General features: G+C 42.0%; 2 protein-coding genes across 2 annotated transcripts in view; one reads left to right on the plus strand and one right to left on the minus strand.

Annotated features, from left to right (window-relative positions):
• Window positions 1-13,117, plus strand: part of MIPEP (mitochondrial intermediate peptidase) — a 135,602-nt gene extending 122,485 nt beyond the window's left edge. The window contains exon 19 of the mRNA XM_007533689.3: window positions 12,865-13,117. Within this exon, the coding sequence (XP_007533751.1) occupies window positions 12,865-12,962 (98 nt within the window). The 3' untranslated portion in view covers window positions 12,963-13,117. The remainder of the gene's footprint in view (window positions 1-12,864) is intronic.
• The window catches only part of TNFRSF19 (TNF receptor superfamily member 19), a 125,181-nt gene that overhangs the window by 10,380 nt on the left and 88,039 nt on the right, over window positions 1-26,762 (minus strand). The window lies entirely within an intron of this gene.

Below are 26,762 nucleotides of genomic sequence, written 5' to 3' on the forward strand. Positions count from 1 at the left end.
AATAAACAACAGAAAGAAAATCTTATATACTCACTGATCATTATAGTGGCTTCATTCTCCTTCCTTGCTTTTACTAAGTCCAGATTAAACTCAACCGTGGTTTTATTTGACTAGGTACCCTTGGTTGCTGTTAAACACCAGAGGAAACAGGTTCAAAGAACAGATGGTACTACCCCGCCTCTCTTCCATGACATGAAATGTTTCTTGGGTTGCCCCAGCAATCCCTTGACTCTCAAAATGAAATGAACACCACACCATTTGGCCCCAGGTGCTTAGTAAAAGAGGCCAGGAGTGTATTCTTCCTTTACTTGATTGACTTAGAGACATAACCAGAACTGCCAACCAGCCACTCTCTGTCTTCAGATCATTGTATTAGTTGCACACCCAAGCCAAGAGGTTAGGCTTCATGCCAAGAGTATGTTACTATGCAAATGATGCTCTGGTTAGGGTAAAATATACTACTAAAGAATAGGGCATGCAGGGCCAAGGTGGTTTATGCAGTGGGCTTCCATGCTTGAGGCTCTGAGGTCCCAGGTTCAGTCCCCAGCACTTTCATAAGCTAGAGCTGAGCCATGCTGTGGTCAAAAGTACTTTGTAGAACAATATTAAATCACTAATAATAAACGAGTGGATAGCCTAGGGTGTGCATCTGCAGCTTGACTCTGGTACAAACCTTAACATGGAATGGAGGGAACATATTCTTGATATAGGAAATAGAAATAGGCTTAGTGGGAGATGAGTGTGGTAGTACATGCTGTTGAGTGTCATATTTGGAAAAAGAACTGGAAAGCTGGATCAGGGAAGAAAGTAGCTCCCAAATATGGGGAAAGTATATAAATATTGTTAACTGTAAATCCCATCGATTTGGTTTGGGGCCCATATTCAGCACAGGAGCCTATGTAACCTCTGCATCTCTGTAGATCTGAGATCACATTCTGTGGTCACAGCTAGGAACACTGTAGACTGCACTAAATTCAGAACCCATCTTCCTCAGATGGTAGGTAAAGTATGTTGTTCAGCCTCCCTTTGGAAAATGGAACATTCCCTACCATTGTTGATCCACATTGAGGGCAAGGTCCTAAGGACCCATAAAGGAGTTGTTGTTGTTCCTGATGGAGATGGCCAGTGACAGTGGTGAGAGGTATCACGTCTGTGTAGGAACCGTAGGGCTCCTTGAATAGGGCCCCAGGTGATGGGGTGTCCTGCTAGTGACTAAAGAGTCATTGTTAATATATGTCAGTCTCTTGCCTTTATTCAGCTTTTGTAGCCCTTACTTTGTTTGATATGGTTAGCTTTGTAGTGATCTTAGATGGTTAGCTTTGGAGTAATTGTGGGATGTGCATTAGGAGGTAGGTGAAGAGGGTATCTAGGTATTTTAAGGTGTCTTTTTAATTCTCTATACTTGCTTGCTGCATTTATTGACTCACTGTGAACTATTGTGCACTTTTACTTTAAGGTATATATTTTCCCCTAACTTGTGTGTGTGTGTGTGTGTATGTGTATATATATATATATATATATATATATATATATATATATATATATGCCCTATCTTATGGGCCCTGGTCTATATATCTAGGTTTTGAGGTTTAGTTAAGGAGTGTACTAATGGAGTTAAGGAGTCCTATGAGCTAGGAAAGGTCTCACCAGAGTAATGAAGCTGAAGAGTTGACTTTCCACATCTGACGTCTCTGGACACAGTCCAAAGTGCAGGAAACTTCCCCTTTCTATATAAAGCCTATACATCTCCCAGTCTTGGAACCTCTAGGGTGGGGCTCACTTTCCTGCATGCTTCTCTCAAGTCATACCAACTGATGCTGCATCTGCTGATTCCAGCCTAATCAATGTAACCAGTACACAAATTTTTATTAGCTCACTTGCCTGTCAGGTAAAATGAGAAGAATAAATCAGTCTTTAACTGTTTGTTTTAGGTTTTTTATGACTTTACCTTGTTACTGGAACTTTTTAGTTGTACAGTTAAAATTTGTTTCCATCCATCTGGCTAACTCAGTTCATTCTGCTCCTATTTTATTTGGTTTTGACAGTGAAATATATCTCAGCAATGAAACCTATAAACTCTACCCACCTAGTAACCTAACACCCTAGTTCCTAGAGACAACTAAGAAATTGCTAGCCTGATAAACCCTCTTTTAAACTTAAGAGACGAGCCAGAAAGATAGCTCACCTAGATAGTGCACCTGCTTCATCATGTGTGTGATACAGGCTTAGTTCTGGCCCCCACTGCACTTGGGAAAGCTTCAATACTGTGATGTTTTTCCCTCTTTCTCACTTTCTTGCTTTCTCTCTTTATTTGGGAAAAAACAAATCATACCAGAGAGGTGCCCCAACAAAAACAAAAATAAAATAAAGACATGAAAACGGTATACTTTCATCAACTTAAAAGTAAATCAGAGACTTCCTGGAATCTTTTCACTCTACCTTCAATTTTTTTCAGTTGTGGAACTGCCTGAAACACTTTTTCTTTTAATTGTCTGTATAGAAATTACTTCATGTTGACACTTGCAAAATATTTAAATCTGATTAAAGTAAGGATACCATCACAAAACACTAAATGAATTCTAACTTCAGTTAAGAGTTCTTTATTCCTTCAGGTCCTGCTTTTCTTCTCTTTTGAACCTTAATCTGTAGCCATCAAATAACATAAAAAATTACCAAACCAGTTAGCTGTGATCAGATTTCCTTTTAAAGTACCATGAGTGCATATGTGTTCCTCTTGTTGTTACCACAATTGCCATTTTCTCAGATGCAGGAATGGTTGAATACAGGAAATAGGAGGAGGCTGTGTGCTACACAGGCCTGTCTGCCAGGGAGAAAGGTCAAGGTCATATTTATATTGGCAGTTTGTTCAGTTGAAATGAATCACTTCAAAGGGATGGGAGGTCCAGTCCATTCTTAACTGAATAGGTTGGCTCTGAATAAATGGATTTTTGCCTCCTGACAGTGTTCCAGTCATTTAATTATAAGTGGCCAGTCATTCTGTTTCAATTACTAAAAGGAAAAAGATGGTGTAATAGGTTAGCATATTTGATTGGGAGCTGTGTTAAATGTTTCCCTCTGCATTAAGCGGCCTGTTCTGTAAGGGACTTGAGCAGGATATGAAAACTGGCTTATTAATCAGACTATGTCTACATAATAACCTATGTCTAGATGATATGATATGAATTATGCTTCTTGAGCAATCATCTAAGACACAACATTTTTATCACTAGTGACACAACTTAACCAGAGGAAAGCCTTAAATCCATCCAGTGTTCCAAGACTTGAGTCAGAAAGAATTGCAAATCTCAATAGTCTGATCACTAGTGAGGAGATTGAGAACAGCTGTCAGAAATCTTGCAGTATTTGGGAGTCGGGCGGTAGTGCAGCGGGTTAAGCGCACGTGGTGCAAAGCGCAAGGACCTGCAAAAGGATTCCAGTTCGAGCCCCCAGCTCCCCACCTGCAGGGGAGTCGTTTCACAGGTGGTGAAGCAGGTCTGCAGGTGTCTGTCTTTCTCTTCCCCTCTCTGTGTCTCTCTCCTTTCTCCATTTCTCTCTGTCCTATCCAACAACAACAACAACAATAATAACTATAACAATAAAACAACAAGGGCAACAAAAGGAAATAAATAAATAATTAAAAATTAAAAAAAAATCTTCCAGTATTCAAAAACCCTGGACCTGGACTTGACTGATGAATTTTGCCAGTCAGAAATGATCTTTGACTTCTCAAACTCTTCCCCAAAATTAAAAAGGCAAGAATGCTTCATAACTCATTTTACATGGCTACTGTGACTGTAACACTAAAGCAGGCAAGGACATGACAAAAAGAAAATCACATTCCAACATCTCTGATGAACACAAATGCAAACATCTTCAACAAAACTGAATTCAACGGTGCATCAAGAGAGTCATACAGTCTGGAAGATGGGATTTATTTCAGGGATACAAGATGCCTCAAAAGCTACAGATCAGTTGTTCTATGCTGTCTTAACAAAATGATAGATAAAAATTATGTGATCCTCTCAGTGTATCTATACCTATTAGCATTTAACAAGATTAAGTGCCCATTTATGATAAAGTCTCAACAAAGTGATGATAGAAGAAATAGTCCATTAAAAAAGAAGGGAGACATATATGACAAGCCTGCAACTGACACCATGATCAATAGTGAAAAGCTATCAGCCTTTTAGGAACAAGACAAGAATCTGTACTTTGTCTATTTTATCCCACATAGTATTGTAAGTCCTAACCACAGCTATTATACATGAAAAGGTACTCAAATTAGAAAGTTAAAAGCAGAACTGTCACTAATTGCAGATAACATTGTTTTATAGACATATAAAAGCACCACCAAAAATCTATTAAAAACAGTAATGACTACAGAGAATTTGTGGGGTACAAAATCAGTATGTAATGATCTCTTTCATTTCAACACATGAACAGCCAGCTAACAGAAAGAAAACTTTTTTTTTTAATTTATTCCCTTTTGTTGCCCTTGTTGTTTTATTGTTGTAGTTATTATTGTTGTTGTTGTTGGATAGGACAGAGAGAAATGGAGAGAGGGAGGGGAAGACAGAGAGGAGGAGAGAAAGATAGACACCTGCAGACCTGCTTCACCGCCTGTGAAGCGACTCCCCTGCAGGTGGGGAGCCGGGGTTCAAACCGGGATCCTTATGCCGGTCCTTGTGCTTTGCGCCACCTGCGCTTAGCCCGCTACACTACAGCCCGACTCCCAGAAAGAAAACTTTTTTCCATTTTTATTTGTGATTAATAGTGAGTTACAATATTTTAAGATTATCTGGTCCTCTCCCAAAGATAACCATCATAGTTCTCACAGGTCTTTTTTTTTTTTAATCTCTTTATTGGAGGATTAATGGTTTACAGTTGACTGTAAAATACAAAGGTTTATACATGCATAACATTTCCCAGTTTTCCACATAATTATTCAACCTCCACTAGGTCTTTCTCTGCCATCATGATCCAGGACCCAACTCTCCCCCCGCACTTCAGAGTCTTTTACTTTGGTGCAGTAAACCAACTCTAGTCCAGGTTCTGCTTAGTGTTTTCTCTTCTGACCTTGTTTTTCAACTTCTATCTGTGAGTGAGATCATCCCATACTCATCTGTTTCTGACTTATCTCATTTAACATGATTTCTTCAAGCTCCATCCAAAATGGGCTGAAAATGGTGAAATCACTATTTTTAATAGCTGAGTAGTATCCCATTGTGTGTATATATATATATATATATACACCACAGCTTGCTCAGCCTGGATTGCTTCCAGGATATGGCTATTACAAACTGCGCTGCTATGTCCACTAGTCTACACATATCTTTTTGGATGGGTGTGTTTTGTTCCTTAGGATATATCCCCAGGGTCATAGGGTAGGTCCACTTACAGCCTTCTGAGAGTTCTCCAAACTGCTCTCCACAGGGGTTGGACCTATTTACATTTCCACCAGCAGTGCAGGAGGGTTCTTTCGTTCTTTTGTTGCTACCTTTTCTGATGTATGACATTCTCACAGGAGTGAAGTGGTATCTCATTGTTGTCTTTATTTGCATTTCTCTGACAATCAAAGACTTGGAGCATTTTTCATATGTCTGCTGGCCTTTTGGATCTCTTCTATGGAGAATATTCTGTTCATATCCTCTCCCCATTTTTGGATGGGGTCATCTGTTTTCTTGTTGTTGAGTTTGGCAAGCTCTTTATATATTTTGGTTTTTAGCCTCTTGCCTGATGTATGGCATGTTAAAATCTTCTCCCAATCTATAGGAGGCCTCTTTGTTTGGGTGGTGGTTTCTTTTGCTGTGCAGAAGCTTTTTAATTTGATGTAGTCCCATTGTTTTATTTTTTGATTTAGTCTTTTTTATAATTGGATTTGTATTATTAAAGATGTATTATTAAAGATGCCTTTACAATTTAGAAGGAAAAGAGTTCTGCCAGTATTTTCCTGTAAGTATTTGATAGTTTCTGGTCTAACATCCAAGTCCTTGACCCATTTGGAATTTACTTTTGTGTTTAGTGAAATATAGTGGTTCAGTTTTATTCTTCTGCATGTTTCCAACACCATTTGTTGAAGAGACTCTCCCCATTTAATAGTCTGGACACCTTTGTCAAAGATTACATGTCGATAGGTGTAGGGGAGTTCTCACAAGTCTTAGAAACAGTTTGCTGCTGCTGCTGCTGCTGCTTCTTTTTCTTTTTGAAAAATTCCTGTATATCTGCTCTCTAGATTACACATATGAGTGAAACCATCTGTTAGTTGTCTTACAGAAAGAAAATTCCATTTATCCATCAAAAAAAAATAGAGACTTATGATAATCCTAACCAAGTGGGTGAATCACCTGCACACTGAAAACTCTTAAGACTTTGTTTAAAGAAATTGAGAAGACCAAAGCAGTAGAAAGATATTCAATGGAAAGAGTTAATATTGTTTAAATGGCCATTATACCCAAAGCAATTTACAAATTCACTGCAGTGCCTATCAAAACCCCCACAACTCTTCTGATTATAGAACTCTATAGAGCAGGAATTTTTTTTAGCTTCCATTCATTCATAATGCTATATAATTTTCACATATCAATAAATACATACATATACCGCATCTCTTCTACCACCAACAGTCTAATCACATCTACACTATCCAATTCATCCCTCTCCCATTTCCTCTGCACTGATACCCTCCATTCTGTTACGAGTCCAAGACTAGATTTTCTTGTGTTTTGTCTTGCTTGCTCATTTGCTTTTTTCTCTTTTTATTTCACATATGAGTAAAGCCATGTGTTGTTTATCTTTCAAATTTGTCTGCTCAGATCTTTTGCCCTTTTACAAAATATTTGTGATGTGCTGAAAGGTTCTTTTCTATATTCTGGTTATCAATCCTACCTATCTGAGACATATAGCCTGTGAGTATTTTTGTCTCTCTCTCTCTTTTTAAATTAATTAATTTATTTAAGAAAGGAGACATTAACAAAATCATAGGATGGGGGGTACAACTCCCCACAGTTCCTGCCACCCACTCTCCATATCCCATCCCCTCCCCCCAATAGCTTTCCCATTCTCTATCCCTCTGGGAGCATGGACCCAGGGTCCTTGTGGGTTGCAGAAGGTGGGAGGTCTGGCTTCCGTAATTGCTTCCCCGCTGAACATGGGCATTGACAGGTTGAGCCGGGCCTCAAACAGGGAAACTTACTCCAATCCTTGTGCTTTGCGCCATGTGTGCTTAGCCTGCTGCCACTTAGCCCCCGTTTTTTTTGTTTTTTTTTTTTTGGGGGGGGTCTCTTTCTGTTTACCATTTCATTTTCTCATTTCAAAGAGTAGCAGTTCACTTAAATGAAATCTGTAATTTATGCACCTCTTTCTCTGTGTCTGTCTCTCTGTCTCCCCCACCCCCTTCCTCTTTGTACCAGAACACTGCTCAGTTATGGCGGTGTGGGAGATTGAACCTGGGACTCTGGAACCTCAGGCATAGCCTTTATGCATAGCCATAGCCATTATGCTTTCCCCCCCCCCCATCTGAATGAAATCTAAGCACTTTTTCTTTCTCTTGTGGTAATTATTTTCTATATCCTAAGAAACATTTACTTCCCTATGAGTTACACAGGTTTTTTTTTTCCCCAGGCATGACAATATATTTTATTTCTTTGTCAAATCATTTTGTAAATTTTTGATTAATAGTGGTTTACAAAGTTGTAAAATCACAGAGTAGAGTTCCACATCTTACCCACCATCACAGTTCCGTGCCCCCCCCACCCTGCCAACAATAATCACCAGAGTTCTCACAAAATCTTAGACAGCTTGCTTCTGCTTTTTTTTTTGCAAGTTGATTTATTTCAGTTCTCTAAATTCTACATATGAATGAAATCTTTCAGTAGTTGTCTTGTAGACACTTTGTTTAGCTTTTTGTATGTGTCCATGCTCACCTGAAACTAGGTTTTCCATGTGACATTTCCATGTAAATTAGGTTAGTTAATTCCCCTGTCTAGACATTTCACTCCACATAGCTGACTTCTGAAATAGTGTCCATCTTACCCTCTACATACAGCTCAGCATGGTAGCTGAGCTACACAAATACTTTAGAGACAGTGGAGGACTCTGGCAATCTTTCAAAGTCTCAGTGTTGACTTTGGTAGGATCCAGCCTTCCCCATCAGATTCCAGTGCATAGACACACTTCAGCCCTTGAGTGAGACTAGAAGTTGATGCAGCAAGGTTGGTTGCTAGATCTTTGGCTTTTTGAGAATGAAAAATGGTGTGGTCTGGGAGGTGGCACAGTCTTAAAGCTTTGGACTCTTAAGCATGAGGTCCTGAGTTCAATCCCCAGCAGCACATGTGCCAGAGTTCTGGTTCTTTCTCTCTCCTCCTATCTTTCTCATTAATAAATAAATAAAATATAAAAAGAGAGAGAGAATGAAAAATGGTGATAATCTCAGCTTTTTAAGTTGATAGCAGCTCTATATGTTAGACGAGGAAAACTGAGTGCCAGCTACTGTGTGTCTGTGACTTTTGTCTGTGACACAGGAAGACTATACAGCTAGAAGTTCTCCCAAGCAGGACATTCTGTAGGAAAGTCAATCACTTCTTTGATTCTGATGTAAAAGTTCTGTGAAATAATCCATACTTGGGGGGTCGGGCGGTGGCGCAGTGGGTTAAGCGCATGTGGCGCAAAGCGCAGGGACCGGCGTAAGGGTCCCGGTTCGAGCTCCCGGCTCCCCACCTGCAGGGGAGTCGCTTCACAGGCGGTGAAGCAGGTCTGCAGGTGTCTGTCTTTCTCTCCCCCTCTCTGTCTTCCCCTCCTCTCTCCATTTCTCTCTGTCCTATCCAACAACGAATTGCGTCAACAAGGGCAACAAAAGGGGGAAAAAAAAAATGGCCTCCAGGAGCGGTGGATTCATGGTGCAGGCACCGAGCCCAGCAATAACCCTGGAGGAGGGAAAAAAAAAAAAAAAAAAGAAAGAATCCATACTTAATTGATTTTAAAGTAGATGGGTCTGGGGAGATAGCATAATTGTGCAAAAGACTCTCAGGCCTGAGGGTCAGAGTTCCCAGGTTCAAACTCCAGCACCACTGTGTAAGGCAGAACTGAGCAGTGCTATGGTAAAATAATAATAATAACAATAGCAAATAATAAAGTAAGGTATATAGAACTTGATAATAAATTTTATGTATCTATTTACTTATTTATGTATTTATTAGGTAGAGGCAAAGAAATCGAGAGAGAAGGATATTGGGAGAGAGAAGGAGAGACATTTGCAGCACTGCTTCACTATTTGCAAAGCTGAGCTTGAGTCTGGGTCCTAGCACATTGTGTGCTCAACTAGGTACCACCCAACTTCTGATAATAAAATTTATTAAATGTAATAAATTTAGAACCCACTCCAAATTAACTGAAAATAAATATCTGACATCATTCCAAATATAGAATATCTACTGTTGTTGTGTGCCGCGGAGAAGAGAGAGAGGAGGTCCGGAGCGAAGAGGAAACACAAATCTTTATTTATTAACCTCAGAGTTGGGTGCTAGAGAAACAGGTTGGGCCACGTGGAGGTAGCAAAAATGGCCGCCTCACGCAGTACCCTTTCCTGCGTCTGAACACGAAGTGAAGCACTCGCAAGAGAGCAAGGTGCGGAAGAAGAAGGGCTTTTATAGGAGTAGCTTTTGCGAGAATGGGAAGGGGGAGGAGTAACCATAGCACTCCAGGATAGGATGATAACTCTCATGAGAATGGGAGGGGGGAGGAGTAACCAAAGCACTCCAAATATTGAAATAGACAATGCCCTGAGGGCACAACATGGTGGAACAGGCACTCGGAGAGAGGGAACTAGCAGTAGCCTGAGGGGACAACATGGCAGATGTGACTGCATCTGCACAATTTCCCAGCAGTCTACAAAACACATATTTATTTATTTTATTTATTTATTTTGTTTTGTTTTGAGACAGAGAAGGCAGAGAAAATGAAAGTGACCACAGCACCAAAGCTATTTTGCTAGCCCATAATATCTATAGAATATAAAACCCCTTGGGAAATATAATTGAGCCTTAATCCCAGTGATAGTGACTAGATAATTAAATCATCAAAAGCCTTTAAAACTCACAGAATTTTTTTTTTGGAACACCCTTATAGTGTGATTATAAAACCAAGCTCTTATTTCCAATCTTTAATTATTTTATTTCCCTAGCTGAGTGTCAGCATCTGTGCAGCCAGCCCATACAGCATTAGTTCTCAGCAGGTTTTTGTCATAAATCCTGTGATTCTTGTGGGCAGTTCAGTATTTTGATGCTCCCAAGTTCAAAAATTGGTGCCGTGTTAGATGATTTATTTTTATTTATTATTATTATTATTTATAAAAAGGAAACACTGGCAAAACCGTAGGATAAGAGGGGTACAACTCCACACAGTTCCCACCACCAGAACTCCATATCTCATCCTATTCCCTGATAGCTTTCCTATTCTTTAACCCTCTGGGAGTATGGACCCAGGGTCATTGTGGGATGCAGAAGGTGGAAGGTCTGGCTTCTCTAATTGCTTCCCTGCTGAACATGGGCATTGACAGGTTGATCCATACTCCTAGCCTGCTTCTCTCTTTCCCTAGTGGGGTGGGGTTCTGGGAAATTGGAGCTCCAGGACACATTGGTGGGGTAATCTGTCCAGGGAAGTCTGGTTTGCATTTGGAACCTAGTGACTGAAAAGAGAGTTAACATATAAAGCCAAACAAATTGTTGACTAATCATGAACCTAAAGGCTGGAGTAGTGCAAATGAAGAGTTGGGGGGGGGGGTATCTCTGTTCTGTAGATAGCTATCTGGCATATTTTAGTTATATTCCAAAGGGCCTGTGGTTATACTAGTTTTTTTGGTTTTTTTTTAGGTGATTTTTTTTAAGGACAGTTGTTGCCTTAACTCAGTCCCCAGAAGTGACACTCCTGCAGCAGCTAATCCCCAGCAGTTGCCTGCCATTCCTTTTTCTAGCCTGAGCCAGTCAGAAGTCTTTAATTTCAGCTACATTTTTTCCCCCATAAATATGCTAGTGGGTCATTGTGGGCAGTTTAATATCCTGTTGCTCTGAGCACCCAGATCTACTTTTCTGCCACCGGCCATGTGCTCTACTGGGTAACAACCCATTTGGCTCCAGTCATGGCTGAGTATGGCTTTTTGAGTTCTGATGATCTCTTTCTCACTCCTTTTCCTTCCACATGTCAGCATTCACCTGTGGTTACATCATGGTTGTATTTTGTTGAATTCTCAGTTGATTATTGTTGTTTCTCCTAGTTGATCAGGGAGAGCGATGTTAGACCGCTGTTACTCCATAGCCATGCCTCCAGAAGTCTTCCCAATCTTTATTTTTCAAATTTTTTTAATTTTTAAATTTTGCTTCCTCCCTTTTGTTGCCCATGTTGTTTTATTGTTGTAGTTATTATTGTTGTTGTTATTGATGTCATTGTTGTTGGATAGGACAGAGAGAAATGGAGAGAGGAGGAGAAGACAGAGGGGGAGAGAAAGACACCTGCAGACCTGCTTCATCACCATTCCCCTGCAGGTGGGGAGCCGGGGGCTCAAACCGGGATCCTTACTGCGGGTCCTTGTGCTTCATGCCATGTGCACTTAACCTGCTGCACTACCGCCTGACCCCTGTAATCTTTATTCAGAGACAAAGAGGCAGATAAAGTTTCAGTGCTATGGTCTTTTTCACTTTTCTCTGCTTTCTCTGTATCTACCAGAAAGAAAGAAAAAGGGAGGGAGGGAGAAAGGAAAGGATGGAGAGGAGGAATGAAAGAAGGAAGGATGGAAGGCATTTTGTAGATAATTTTGTATTTGAAATGATGTCGGAATACTTTTTTTAAGTTCTTTTTTTAATATTTATTTATTTATTCCCTTTTGTTGCCCTTGTTGTTTTATTGTTGTAGTTATTATTGTTGTTATTGATGTCATCATTGTTGGATAGGACAGAGAAATGGAGAGAGATGGGGAAGACAGAGGGGGAGAGAAAGACAGACACCTGCAGACCTGCTTCAACACCTGTGAAGTGACCCCCCCCCCCCGCAGGTGGGGAGCTGGGGGCTCAAACTGGGATCCTTGGAATACTCATTTTTCAGTTACTTTTGGCTTGATTTCAGGGCCCAGGTGGTGGCACACTTGGTTTTAAGCATACATATTACAGTGTGCATACAGGTTCAAGCCCCTGGCCCTCACATGCATGGAGGAAGAAGCTTCACAAGTGGTGAAGAAGGACTGCAGGTGTCTCTCTGTCTCTTTATTACATTTATTATAATGTATCTATCTCCCTTTACCTTTCCATCCTCTCTCAATTTCTTTCTTTTTTTTAAATTTCTTTATTAGGGGATTAATGTTTTATATTCCACAGTGAATACAATAGTTTGTACATGCATAAAGTTTCTGTTTTCCATATACAATACAACCCCCACTAGGTCCTCTGTCATCGTTTTCCAGGACCTGTACTCTCCTCCTTACCCACCCCCACCCCAGAGTCTTTTACCTTGGTGCAATACACCGACTCCAGTTCCCTCTCAATTTCTCTCTGCCTCTATCTTATAATAAAGTAAATAAAAATACTAGAAAAAAAAAAAAGAAGTGGGTTGATTCAGCCTTTATTACATTTAATCAGTTCTGTTACCAGGAGGGGAGGAAAAACTATAGTATTGAAACTTCCTCCAGTGTGGTGGGGGCTTGAACCTGGGTCTTGGCACATGACAAAGCAGTTCACTATCCAAGTGAGCTGTTTTGCTGGCTCTCAAATTCTTGTTTCCAAAAGCCAGAATGGCCCTTGGTGTATGGATTTGATAGTGTGTCTTTACCCTTCCTTCTTGTCTTCCAATGAAGGTGCTGGCTGATCATTTCTCTGTTTCTAGGTATGCTTCAGAAGTGTCCTTCTGTCGATGACTTTGTAGATGCCCTTGTTTCTGACTTGGACCTGGACTTCGAAACATTCTTCATGGATTCTGAGTGATGGAAACACCTTGAATCTTTTAATTTAAGGTAGATGCTGACTTTGCAGTAAATACTGCAGCTGTGAACCCTTGTTTCTGATTCCAGTATTCACTTTGTAATGATTTCTGAAATACCTTAAAGTGATGGAGCTTGTAATAAATTGTTTTGACTACAGTGGCTTTCCCCCGTGCAGATTTTATTTATTTATTTATTTGTACCTTTACTTAGCATGGCAGCACAGAGCTGTTAAATTTAGGATCTGGTGCCAACGCCCATGTTCAGTGGGGAAGCAACAACAAAAACCAGACCTTCCACCTTCTGCACCCTGTAATGATCTGGGTCCATGCTCCCAGAAGGATAAAGAGTAGAGAAGCTATCAAGGAAGGGGATGGGATACTGAGTTATGGTGGTGGGAATTGTGTGTAGTTGTATTCCTCTTGTCCTACTGTCTTATCAATATATTTTTATTTTATAAATAAATTTTTAAAAAGTTCTAGAACAAAAAAAAGAATCTGGGAATTTCCAACCACTCTTCTGCTGGACTTCTCCCTTTCCATTGTACTTCCATTGGCTAAGTTAATTAAAAGCAAAATTACTTTAATGTAGAGTAGCCTTCAGAAATATTACACATATAGTCCTTTTAAATGACTACCATTTTGTAAGACCCCTACACTAGGCTTTAAAAATATAATTGGATATAATTTTATAGGCCACTATCAAATAACTAATTAAAAAATTACTTGGGAAAAATAAAATACACTTGGAGTAGTCACTTAAAGAAATCAAGTGTGGTAAAGTATGTGGGGTATTGACTTTGTTCTTTCTGAGTGTGTAGGCACTACACAGTGGACTTTGAGAGAGGACCTGAAATCATATTTCAGTATTTGAATTACTGGCTTCTATAGCTACTTCTCCACTGGACATGGGTGTGGCAGGTTTATCCATACCCCTAGCCTAGTGGGTTTGGGCTTTAGAGAGGTGAGGTTCTGGGACACATTAGTGAGGTCTTCTTCCCAGGGAAGTCTGGCTCACTTAATGGTAGCCTTTTTGGCCACTACCAGGCCAACCCATCATCTGGGACTCTAGTCAAGGAATCCTTGGATTCCCACAAAGATATGATGGGCCTAGAAATCTAACAGATTCCTCTGTCCACCATCACTGGTCAACTCCATCAGCAACATTATCATAAGCCCACTTGTGGGCCTCTACAGGACATTGCCCTCAATGTAAAATAACAATGGTAGGGACTGCCCCACTCTTCAAAGGGAGGCTGGGTCAGCCTACTCTGCCACTCAAGGAAGACTGATCCTGAAATGAGTGCAGCCTAGAATGTTCCTAGCTGTGACCATGGACTGTGAGCTCAAACTGACAGGAACTCAGAAGTTACACAGCCTCCTGTGCTAAACAAGAATATATATGGGCCCTAGCTCAGATCCATAGGGTAAACAGTCAATGATATTTATATATTTTCCTGTTGGTATGCTTCTAAAAACCCCTTCTGTTTCATTAGTTTAATCCCCCCTACTTAACACTATTCTATTTACATAACCACTGTTAACAAGCACCACCCTCCCTCCAAGGCATTGGTGGTTCAGTGGTAGAATTCTTGCCTGCTCCGCCCCCTCTCCTTGTCATACCCTGATTTTTGCCAGTCACTTTTCTCTCCACCCTCTCTGTGTCACATCCTGTTCACACCCTACTTGGGAAGTATATATAAGACAACATTGTTCGTTTTAGTTTTAGTTTAGTTTAGCTTGGTATAGATTGCGCTGCGTCCTGCATAAATAAAGAGATACTGCATACACCCCAGCCATGAGTCCCGGGTCATCTATTACCCACCCGTGAAGCCAGCCCGGCGAAAACAACATTTTCCTTATGTTTGTGAGCTACTCTCTGTCCTAATCCAGTTTTCTAGTACTATTTTAAACTCTGACATCTTCCCAGACAATATTTTTAGTAAACATGTTAACTATCAGGCTCAGGCAAAAATTACTAAACTCATGGGCCCCTTGGAACATACCTAAGATAGACTTCCTAACTCCTTCCCATACAAGACCCTAATTTCTTTTTTTTTTATTTATTTTTATTTATTTATTTATTGGATAGAGACATCCAGAAATTGAGAGGAAGGGAGAGAGACAGAGAGACACCTGCAGCACTGCTTCACCACTTGTGATGCTTTCCCCCTGCAGCTGGGGACCAGGGGCTTGGACCCGGGTCCTTGTGCATTGTAACTTGTGCTCAACTATGTGCGCCACCACCGGTCCCAAGACCCTAATTTCATTTGCTCTATTCCTACTACCTTTAGTTTTCTGTTTATTAAGCAGTGTGTCCTGCTTTATATCTTACTGCCTTTCAGCCACCAAGTTGCAGATGCTACTATGATTTCATCCTGAATTCCTTGGGCAGAAGACCACACTAATGTGTCCCAGAACCTCACCTCTCCAGAGCCCTATCCCACTAGGGAAAAAATAGAAACAGGCTGGGAGTATGAATCCACCTGCCAACATCCAGGTCCAGTGGAGAAGCAATTATAGAAGCCTTCTGCACCTTCCACCTTCTGCACCCCATTATGAATGTTGATCCATACTCCTAGAGGGATAAAGAATAGGGAGGCTTCCATTAAGGGGGATGGGACGTGGAGCTCCGGTGGTGGGAACTGTGTGGAATTGTACCCCTGTTATCTTACAACCTTGTTAATCATTATTAAATCACTAATAAATTATTTTTAAAAAAAATGAAAAGAAAGGCCATTGTGGGCACTTGACTCACAAAGCATACTTAGCAGCTGATAGTACCCAGTATTTCCTGGACATTTTGATTCTCATACCTGCCCCCCTTATTGGGCAACATGCTTCACAACATTTTTCGGAACACTGGGAAATAACTGTTAAAAATGTTCAGTTAGAAATAATAGACTTTCCTCCCTATAAAGGAATAAAACCTGGAGTGTTTCCATTGTACAAATGCATTATCACTGTTCAAAACCAAAGAACAATGAAGAGATGAAAATTGAGAAGCAAAATGGCATTCTCAGATATATAAGGGTTTGTAAAATCATCTCCTTTCTGTGCTTTTTTTTTTTAATTGCTAGAAGAACAAATAATTTAAACCAAGAGTCAAAAGTAAAGAAAATCTCTTAAGGAACTTCCAAAATATATAGAGTGTCATGGCACCTGTTTTCAGGATAGCAGCTGGCTAAGTCATAATAGCAAAGTATTTCATTATGAGTGTTTTTTCTTATGAAATAAACTGATGACAACCACTCTAGGAAAATTCTTGTAGTTTACTACTAGCCTCCAAAAATCAACTTGAGTTTTTAAGCAGGAACACACACACACACACACACACACACACACACACAAATGCAGAAAAAGAACTGAAATATAGTGACTAAAACCGTAATGTGGTTGGCTTTCATATTGTGATTTAGGCCTCTTCTTTTTGTTCACCCAGCCCCATTTTTAGTATAGGCAGTGCAATTTTGATTTTATACAAATTTAGTTTTGTTTGTATAGCCAGGACCATGTCCATATGAGATTTCACCAGCCTAGGCCTTTGTTTGTTTGCCAGAGCACTGCTCAACTCTGGCTTATGATGGAGTTTGGGACTAAACCTGGGACATTGGAGCCATAGGCATGAAAGTCTTTTTGTATAACCACTATGCTGTCTCCCTAGCCTGGACAACTTTTATACACGCACATGCACCTGAACTTCCTCTAGTACCATAGCACCTCCTTTGGGGTGCTGTTTGAACCTGGGCTATGTACATGGCAAGGTGCATGCCTTATCAGGTAAATTAGCTCTCTGGCCCATATAACCAGCTTATAATCTAGTTTGATTTAAATGTGCATATTATTTGAATTATTAGAGGACTATTATCACTGGAGACCTAATGTCCTCTAAGCTTAACATCAAAATATTGCCAAGAGAAATCAGAAAAAAATACCATTTATAATTGCATGAAGGATAAAATACTCATTAAGGAGGTGAGAGGCTAATGCTCTAAAAAACAATATTGTTGAAAGAAACAAGAAAACACAAAGAAACTGAAAGATATTCCATGTTCATTGGCTGGAAGAATCAGCATGGTTAAAATATCCTGACTGTCCAAAGCAATCTACAGATTTAATACAATGAATATCAAACTCTTAGTGGCATTTTTTTCCCAGTGATATAGAATAAATAACCCCAGAATATTCAAGGAATCACAAAAGACCCCAAAACAATCTTGATAAGAAAAAACAAACTAAACAGAATCCTGATTTCATTTCAAACTATACTACAAATATATAGTAATCCAAATGGTTTGCTACTGACATAAAGTCAGAGACAAGGAACATGGCATAGAATAGAGAACCCATAAATAAACCCAAGCATACATGGTTGGTCTGTTGACATAAAGGAGGCAAGAATACACAGTAGGGGAAGGCCAGCTTTTATGTGGAATGGTGCTGGGAAAAATGCATGGCTACATGCAGAAGAATACAAATGGATCACATACACAGAAATCAGCTCAAAATGTAAGACACCCCCCCCAAACCATGAAACTCCTAGAAGACAGATAAAACTATAAACTCTTTTATATCTATCAACTTTTTAAATCTGACTCCAAAGACTAAGCAAACAAAATTTTTTAAAAGTGGGGAGAGGGGGAAGGCGGGTAGTGGTGAACAGAAGAGGGCATTGCATCAGAGTAAGAAACTTCTGATGGGAGAGACTTCTGGGAGGCGTGACCATGAAATAACTGAGACCAAATCACCTCTCCTCCCATAACCACAAATAAATACAACAAGAGACCCAACTGAAGCTATAATTTACAGCTGAAAGTTCTGCAGCCTCGGGTGGGTGTTTGTGGGCAGTTGGAGTGAAAAGAGGTACACGCGCAGGTTGAAGAACAGCAAAGTCAAATCAGAGCTTTGGACAGCACAGATGCCAAGCTGTGCCATTTTGGCAGTTTCACTTTGCAAGTAACATTGTTCCTAATGTTGGAAGAAAAGGCATGGTGACTTAAAACCTCTCAAGTCTTTTTTGTTGTTCCTGTGGGAGCCCACAAAGAGGTATGTTTTGTTATTCCTTTGTGGGTCCCCATAGGACCTTGCCCTCAACTTGGATCAATAATGGTAGAGAATGTACCATCCTCCAAAGGGAGGCTGGACAACATATTCTATGCTACACCTGAGGAAGATGGGTCCTGATATTGGGGCAGCTTGAAATGTTCCTACTCATGACCACAGAATGTGAGCTCAAATCTATAGGGATGCAGTGGTCTCATAGGCTCCTAAGCTGAATATGGGTTCCAGATCCCTTCAAATCGATAGGGTTTACAGTCAACAATATTTATACCCCTTTCCCATATTAGGGAGCTACTCTCTTCCTTGATCCAGCTTTCTGGTCCTCCTTCCAGCCATGACATTATCTCCCCAGACAATAACTTGGATGCACCTGCATATCAGATTTCAGGCTCAGGGAAAAAAAAAAAAAAACTAGTATAGCCACAGGGCCCTTTGGAATATATGCCTACTAGCTATCTACAAAATGGAAACCCCTCCCCCAACTCTTCATCTGCATTATTCCAGCTTTTAGGTCCATGATTGTTCAACAATTTGTTAACTCTCTTTTCAGCCATCAGGTTCCAGATGCTAGCAGGCTGCCAACCAGACTTCCCTGGACAGACAACCCCACCTATGTGTCCTGGAGCTCCACTTCCCAGAACCCCACTCCACTAGGGAAAGAGAGAGGCAGGCTGGCAGTATGGCTCGATCTGTCAACGCCCATGTTCAGTGGGGAAGCTATTAGAGAAGCCAGACCTTCCACCTGCATCCCTCAATGACCTTGGGTCCATACTCCCAGAGGGTTAAAGAATAAGAAAGCTATCAGGAGAGGGGATAGGATATGGAGTTCTGATGGTGGGAATTATGTGGAGTTGTACCCTTCTTATCCTATGGTTTTGTCATTTTTTTAAAATATTTTTTTTGTTGCCCTTGTTTTATTGTTGTAGTTATGGTTGTCATCATTGTTGGATAGAACAGAGAGAAATGGAGAGAGGAGGGAAAGACAGAGAGAGGGGGAGAGAAAGACAAGACACCTACAGACCTGCTTCACTGCCTGTGAAGTGACTCCCCTACAGGTTGGGAGCCAGGGACTCAAACTGGGATCCTTCAGCCAGTCCTTGCACTTTGTGCCACCTGCACTTAACCCACTGTTCTACTGCCTGACTCCCAATGTTTCTTTTTTATAAATAAAATAAAATAAAAAAGAAAGAAAACAGTTCAGAAACATTCAGGGAATCATCTGTGTCATCAAAAACTTGATTGGGGGAGTCAGGTGGTGGCAGACCGGGTTAAGTGCACAGAGTACAAAACCTTGATTGGAGGAGCCAGGAGGAGGCTCACTCAGGTGAGCTCACACTTTATAGTGTGCTGGGATGGGAGCCCAGGAAAGCTTCATTAATGGTGGAGCTGGCAATAGGGAGACATAAAATAATGAAGTAAAATGTTTTGAAAACAGTAAAAATAGATGAATAGTGGGGTGGGGACTGCCATGGTCTGCCGGGATAACCTGGGGGTGCTTCTTCCGGAGTACGTGCTCTCTGGGTTGGAGAGAACTCAACTGGAGCCAACCTAAGCGGTGACATGGGAGAGGGATCAGGAACTCGAGCCAAGCTAGCGTCGCAGCAGAGAGACTCTGGGACTCTGGAGCTGGAAGGCAATCCCATGTGTGTTTAATCAGAAGAGCAGCTGTATTTATTGCCAAGTAAGGTGGAAACAGGATGTGACATAGAGAGGGTGGAGCGAAAAGAGTACAAACTAGTGGTGGAAAACAGGGTGTGACTAGGAGAGGGGGCGGAGCCAAAAGAGTGTGAACCAGTGAGATTAAACCAGTGCCCTGCAGGCAGGGGGTTCTTAGGTAACAGTGGTTATGTAAACAGACCTCAGCATTAAGTAGGGGGAAGCTGTCTTACTGCCCAACAATGGTCAGTGCACTTGCTTTGTCATGTGTACAACCCATGCTCAAGCCCAGCCCCCACTACACTGTCCAGGAGGGAAGCTTCAGTGCTGTGATGTCTTTCTGTCTTTGTCTCTCTGAACAAAAGTTGGCTTGGATCAGTGAAGCCCCAGTGACAACAAGCAATAAAAAAACTTGTGTTTTACTGTTTAGAGAAAGACAAAGTCCAGAGCTTATAGTGGGCCATTAGTAACTACCCTTTGGGGGACATTTCTTCATCTGCATCTTTATATGAAAAAAATAATAATACCACCAGTCATCTACCATTTGGACATCTGGGTTGCTTCTAAGTTTGGCCCATTACAGATTGTGCCATTATGAGCATAGGTATACAGAGATCTCTTTGGAGGGATCTTTTTGTTTCCTTTGGATATGTTCCCAGAAGAGAAATTGCTGGGTCATAGGGCAGGTTTATTTCTGGAGTCCTAAGAAGTTTCCAGACTGTTTTCCATAATTATTGGATCAGTTTGCATTGGGGTGGTGGGAGGAGAGCCACTACATCACTGCAGTGTGCTGCTTCACTGCTCAGGAAGCTCCCCTCCTCCCATCCCCCTCCAGACACTCCAATGTGATGGCCTGGGGCTCAACCTGGGTATTGGTGCACAATAATGAGTATGCTCTACCAGGTGAGCTGCCTGTCAGCCCCTTCTGTGAATGCTTTTGTTGTGCTGATACTGTTTCTACACAAAGACACTTATGACACCTAGATGACCATCCTTTCAGTCCTGCCAGGCAAGTCCTTTCTGTCACAGATTGTCCCATCACAAGGAACCGGAAGCCCAGAGAAGCTGAGGAACTTGCCCAGTGTCACACAGCCCTAAAGCCAGTGTGAAGCCAGTATCCTGACTGGAGGCTGCCTATGCATGCATGCCTTCCTCCATGGAGTCTTCCCCAGTCCCCACCCACCGTGCCTGGGCTCCTGCACGCCTCACTCTGGCCATCAATGCCTATGACTACCACAGGTTCCTCTGTCTGCTTCCCACATGGCCTTTGTTCCTGGTGAAAACCTCTTCCAGAAAGAGGTCACAAAAAACAGCCAAAATAAGACCAGGTAGGGGCAGGGCTCAAACTCTTTACTCCTAACAGCCCATACCTTTAATTCCACATCAGAAAGTCTCTGGTAGCTGGGGAAATGGTTCTGCTGCTAGATGCAAGGATCTCTCTCTTCCCCTTTTTATGTCCCCCTTCCTTCTCCATTTCTTCCTATGTCTAATCAACAAATGAATAAACAAACAAATAAATAAAATAAAATAAATTTTGAAACCTCTGAGTGGGGCCTGTGAGATAGCTCACCTGGAGGGCACCTGTGTTACCATGCACACAAACCAGGTTCAAGCCTTCAGTGTACTCCACAGGAAGGGTCACTATGGGGGGTCGGGTGGTAGCATACATGGCACAAAGTACAAGGGCCAGCATAAGGATCCCAGTTCAGGCCCCTGGCTCCCCACCTACGGGGGGTCGCTTTACAAGTGGTGAAGCAGGTCTGCAGGTGTCTATCTTTCTCTCACCCTCTCTGTCTTCCCCTCCTCTCTCCATTTCTCTCTGTCCTATCCAACAACAACGACTACAACAAGGGTAACAACAAGGGCAACAAAATAGGAAAAATGGCCCCCAGCAGCAGCAGATTTGTATACAGTGCAGGCACCGAGCCCCAGTGATAACCCTGAAGGCAAAAAATAAATAAATAAAAAATAAGAAGGGTCACTATGGCACTGGGGGAAGCTTCAATGCTGTGGTGTGTCTATCTCTATCTCTGTCTTTGTCTGAAAAAAGTCAACCTGGAATGTGGAAAAAGGGACTCTGTTACACTGTGGATGAGAATGCAAACTGGTGCAGTTCCTGTGGAAAACAGTCTAGAGAGTCCTTATGGAAATACCCAAGGATCTAACAATACCACTCCTAGGCATGCAACACTCCAGAGATATGTAAACACTAATTCAAAAGGACATATGCACCCCTATATTCATAGCTGCATTAGTCACAATAGCCGAAGAGTGGAAGCAGTCTAAATGTCCATCGACAGATGACTGGCTAAAGAAGTTATGAGACATGTATCTTTTTTTTAAGTATTTATTTATTCATGAGAAAGATAGGAGGAGAGAAAGAACCAGACATCACTCTGGTACATGTGCTGCTGGGGATTGAACTTGAGACCTCATGGTTGAGAATCCAGTGCTTTATCCACTGTGCCACCTCCTGGACCACATGGGACATATATATTCTATGGAATAAAAGTGCACAATAATATGCAATGAGTCAGTAAATGAAGCAAGAAAGTATAAAGAACTGAAAAGACAAAGTACCTAATGAAACAGTTTCTATTTAGACCTAAATACCCTCCTCACCTACCTCCTATTACTATTCTTTTTCTTCTAGCGTTTGCCCTTCTTCCGTAGCCAGTCAACAGTGTCAGGTTGAAAGCTGTCAGGAGCTGCTTGTTGCTGGCTTTGAAAGTGACTGGAATCCATGTGGATTCAGTCGGCTAGGAAGGATCGTCAGTTTCCCCAATGAATGGGTACTCACGGGATGCACCTCGAGAAGGTCGATCCAATGCATCCCTCCTATTACTTCTTCTTCTAGCGTTTGCCCTTCTTCCGTAGCCAGTCAACAGCATCAGGTTGAGCCTGATGTAAAGTTTCGAGACCTCCTTTGAATCTGGAGAGGTGGCAGTCGTTGACTATGTGGGTCATAGTCTGTCTGTAGCCGCAGGGGCAGTTTGGGTCGTCTCTGGCTCCCCAGCGATGGAACATAGCGGCGCACTGGCCTCCTATTACTATAAGGCCATCATAATCAAAACAGCCTGGTGGGGCCAGAATGTGGCACACCTGGTTAAGCGCACGCATTACAGCGCACAAGGACCGGGATTCAAGGCCCTGGTTCCCACCTGCAGGGGGAAAGTTTCACGAGTGGTGAAGCTGGGCTGCAGGTGCCTCTCTGTCTCTCTCCCTCTCTTTCTCCCCCTCTCTTCTCAATTTCTCTCTGTCTCTATCCAGTAATAAATAAATATTTTTAAAAAAACAGTCTGGTACAGGAACAAAAATAGGTACACAGATCAGTGGAACAAAACCGAAAGCCCAAAACTAAACGCCCACACCTATAGACATATAATTTTTTATAAAGGGACCCAAATTAATAAATGGAGGACGGAGGCTCTCTTTAATAAATGGTGCTGGGTAAACTGGGTTGAAACACGCAAAAGAATGAAACTGAACCACTTTATCTCACCAGAAACAAAAGTCAACTCCAAATGGATCAAGGACCTGGATGTTAGACCAGAAACTATCAAATACTTAGAGGAAAACATTGGTGGAACACTTTGTCCACCTAAACCTCAAGGGCATCTTTGATGATACAAACCCAACTGCAAGGAAGACTAAAACAAAAATAAATCAATGGGACTACATCAGATTGAAGAGTTTCTGCACAGCAAAAGAAACCATCACCCAAACAAAGAGATACCTCACAGAATGGGAGAAGATCTTCACATACTATATATCAGGCAAGAGACTAATAACCAAAACATATAAAGAGCTCATCAAACTTAGCAATAAAAAAACAAATGATCCCATCCAAAAATGGGCAGAGGAGAGATCCAAAAGGCTAACAAACACATGAAAAATTGTTCCAGGTCACTGATTGTCAGAAAAATGCAAAAAAAAAAAAAAAAAGACAACGTTGAGAATGTGAGAATGTGAGAATGTCATACATCAAAAAGAAATCTTCATAGCTCCACAGGTAGAGAGCACAAATTACCACAGAAGAAGGAACCAGGTTTGAGACAAGGAGCACCTTAAAGCTTCATGAGCAGTAGAGTGGTGCTGTGGTATCTCTTATCTCTATTTCTCCTCTGTCTCTTTAAGGTGGAGGGAGGCTGTACACACCTAGTTAGCACAGACATCACCATGCTCGAGGACCCAGGTTCAAACCCCCGGTCCCTACCTTCTCGGGGGAAGCTTCAGGGGCAGGGATGCGGGTGCCTCTCTTGGCGTTATCTGGTCAGGAAACACTGCTAGGAACTCCCCCTCCCCCAGACACTCTTGCATATCCAGGCTCTTCCTGGGCACCAGCTATGGCAGCATTCTTGCTGTTGCTACCACCAGCAGACCCCTGGCAGTTCTTCGGTGCCTAGTGGACTTGGTCGGTCCCACTGCCGCAGCCCTGCTGGTGGCAGTTTTTTGCACACAGCCTGTTGGGTACTCTGACCACCAGCCCTGTGCAGCCACATTCTTCCCCATTCTCTGCTCTGGTGTGTGTGAGACCTCTGTCTCTCTCCTTTGCTCCATGACTCAACACCTCTGCTATGTGGTTTATGGGTCTTTTTCTTGTGCTTCCCCCACACTTCCTCTCCTGGCCACTAATAACCATGTTTGGGGTTCGTGTCCTCTGCCACATAATTGCTTGCATCTTTTCACCCACAATGACCACTTTTTATTTACTGCCCATAACCATCACAATTTCTTTCTCTTTTTTTTAATACTACTTATAGCCTGGGGTGGGGATGGGGAGGTAGGCTGATTCAGTTTCAGCTGGTAGGCAGCTGCCCAGCCCAGGCTCCCCACAGGGAGGCCATGTCAAAAAGAATCCACACTGGGCCAGAAGATTACATAACAGATTTCCCTGCCCCCCCAACCACTTCACTTTTATTTCTTAAATACAATATGTGAGGTTTATTTATTATTTATATTTGATAAAGACAGAGGTTGAAAATGAAAGATCCTTATTTATTTATTTAGGATAAAGATAGAAGAGGGCGGCCAGGTGGCAGCACACCTGGTTGAGCACACATTACAATGTGCAAGGGCCTGGGTTCAAGTCCCCAGTCCCTACCTGCAGGGGGGAAAGCTTCACAAGTGGTGAAGCAGCACTTCAGGTGTCTCTCTGTTGCTTTCTATCTCCCCTTCCTCTCAATTTCTGGCTGTCTCTATCAAATAAAGATAATAATTTATAAAAAAGAAGTTAAGAGGGAAGAAAGACAGGGAGGGAGAGGAAGACTTGCAGTAATCATACCAGACTTTCTTGTCTGAGGCTCTGAGGTCCCACCATTCATTCCCCAGAACAACCATAAGGACCATTATGGGGTGCAGAAGGTGGAAGGTCTGGCTTCTGCAATTGCTTCTCTGGTGGACATGGGTATTGGCAGGTCAATCCATACTTCCAGCCTGTTTCTATCTTTCCCTAATGGAGTAGGGGTCTGGGGAGGTGGGGTTCCAGGACACATTGGTGAGGTCATCTGCTCAAGAAAGTCAGGATGGAATCCTAGTAGCATTGCAACTTAGGGGCACCTACTCTTGACAAAAACTGAAGGCTTTATCCCTGGTGCTCCCAGCATTCAATTTTTAAATTTTTTTTTTTGCCTCCAGGGTTATTGCTGGAGCTCGGTGGCTGTACTATGAATCTACTGCTCCTGGAGGCCATTTTTCCCTTTTGTTGCCCTTGTTGTCTATCATTGTTGTTAATATTATTGTTGTCATTGTTGTTGGATAGGACAGAGAGAAATTGAGAGAGGAGGAGAAGACAGAGAGGGGGAGAGAAAGATAAACACCTACAGATCTGCTTCACTGTTTGTGAATTGACTCCCCTGAAGGTGGGGAGCCGGGGGCTCGAACCGGGGTCCTTGTGCTTTGCGCAATGTGCGCTTAACCTGCTGCGCTACCGCCCGGCCCCCACTCCCAGCATTCTTATTAGAGCGTTCACAACCACCATTCTGCACAGGGTAGTTTAAAAAGAGAGAGACCCAGAGTACATCCTAGAATGTGAGCCTCTTAAGCCTCACTTCCCAGGATGTGAGACTTGGAAAAATTCTCACCTAAAGGTCAGTGTGGTGAGATGCCATTTGTAGGAGATACCTCGAGTGATCACAGTTACAGGAAAATGGTGTCTTGGGGAGTGATTTATTTATTTATTTATTTATTATTTATTTATTTAAACAAGGAAACATTGACAAACCATAGGATAAGAGGGGTACAACTCCACAAAATTCCCACCACCAGATCTCCGTATCCCATCCTCTCCCCTGATAGCTTTCCTATTCTTTATCCCTCTGGGAGTATAGACCCAAGGTCACTGTGGGATGCAGAAGGTGGAAGGTCTGGCTTCTCTAACTGCTTCCCTGCTGAACATGGGTGTTGACTGGTTGATCCATACTGCCAGCCTGTCTCACTCTTTCCCTAGTGGGGTGGGGTGGGCTCTGGGAAGTAGAACTCCAGGACACATTGGTGGGGTTTGTCTGTTGGAATCAGGGAAGTCTGGTTGGCATCCTGATAGCATTTGGAACCTGATGGCTGAAAAGAGAGTTAACATACAAAGCTAAACAAGTTGTTGACTAATCATGAACCTAAAGGCTGGAGTAGTGCAGATGAAGAGTTGAGGGGGTCTCCACTTTGTAGATAGCTAGTAGGCATATTTTAGTTATACTCCAAAGGGCTGGTGGCTATACTAGTTTTTTTTTTTTTTCCCCTGAGCCTGACATCTGATATGCAGGTGGATCCAAGTTATTGTCTGGGGAGATGATGTCATGGCTGCATAAAGGACCAGAAAGCTGGATCAAGGAAGAGAGTAGCTCCCTAATATGGGAAAGGGGTATAAATATTGTTGACTGTAAATCCCATCTATTTGTTTTAGTCTGGGGCCCATATGTAGTTGAGGAGCCTATGTGACCACTGCATCCTTGTAGATCTGAGCTCATATTCTGTGGTCATGAGTAAGAACATTTCAAGCTGCCCTGGTATTGAACCATCTTCCTCAGGTGTAGCATAGAGTAAGTTGCCCATCCTTCCTTTGGAGGATGGCACCTTCTATACTGTTGTTGATC

The sequence above is a fragment of the Erinaceus europaeus genome, chromosome 7 (genome assembly GCF_950295315.1).
Source record: "Erinaceus europaeus chromosome 7, mEriEur2.1, whole genome shotgun sequence".
Classification (NCBI taxonomy): domain Eukaryota; kingdom Metazoa; phylum Chordata; class Mammalia; order Eulipotyphla; family Erinaceidae; genus Erinaceus; species Erinaceus europaeus.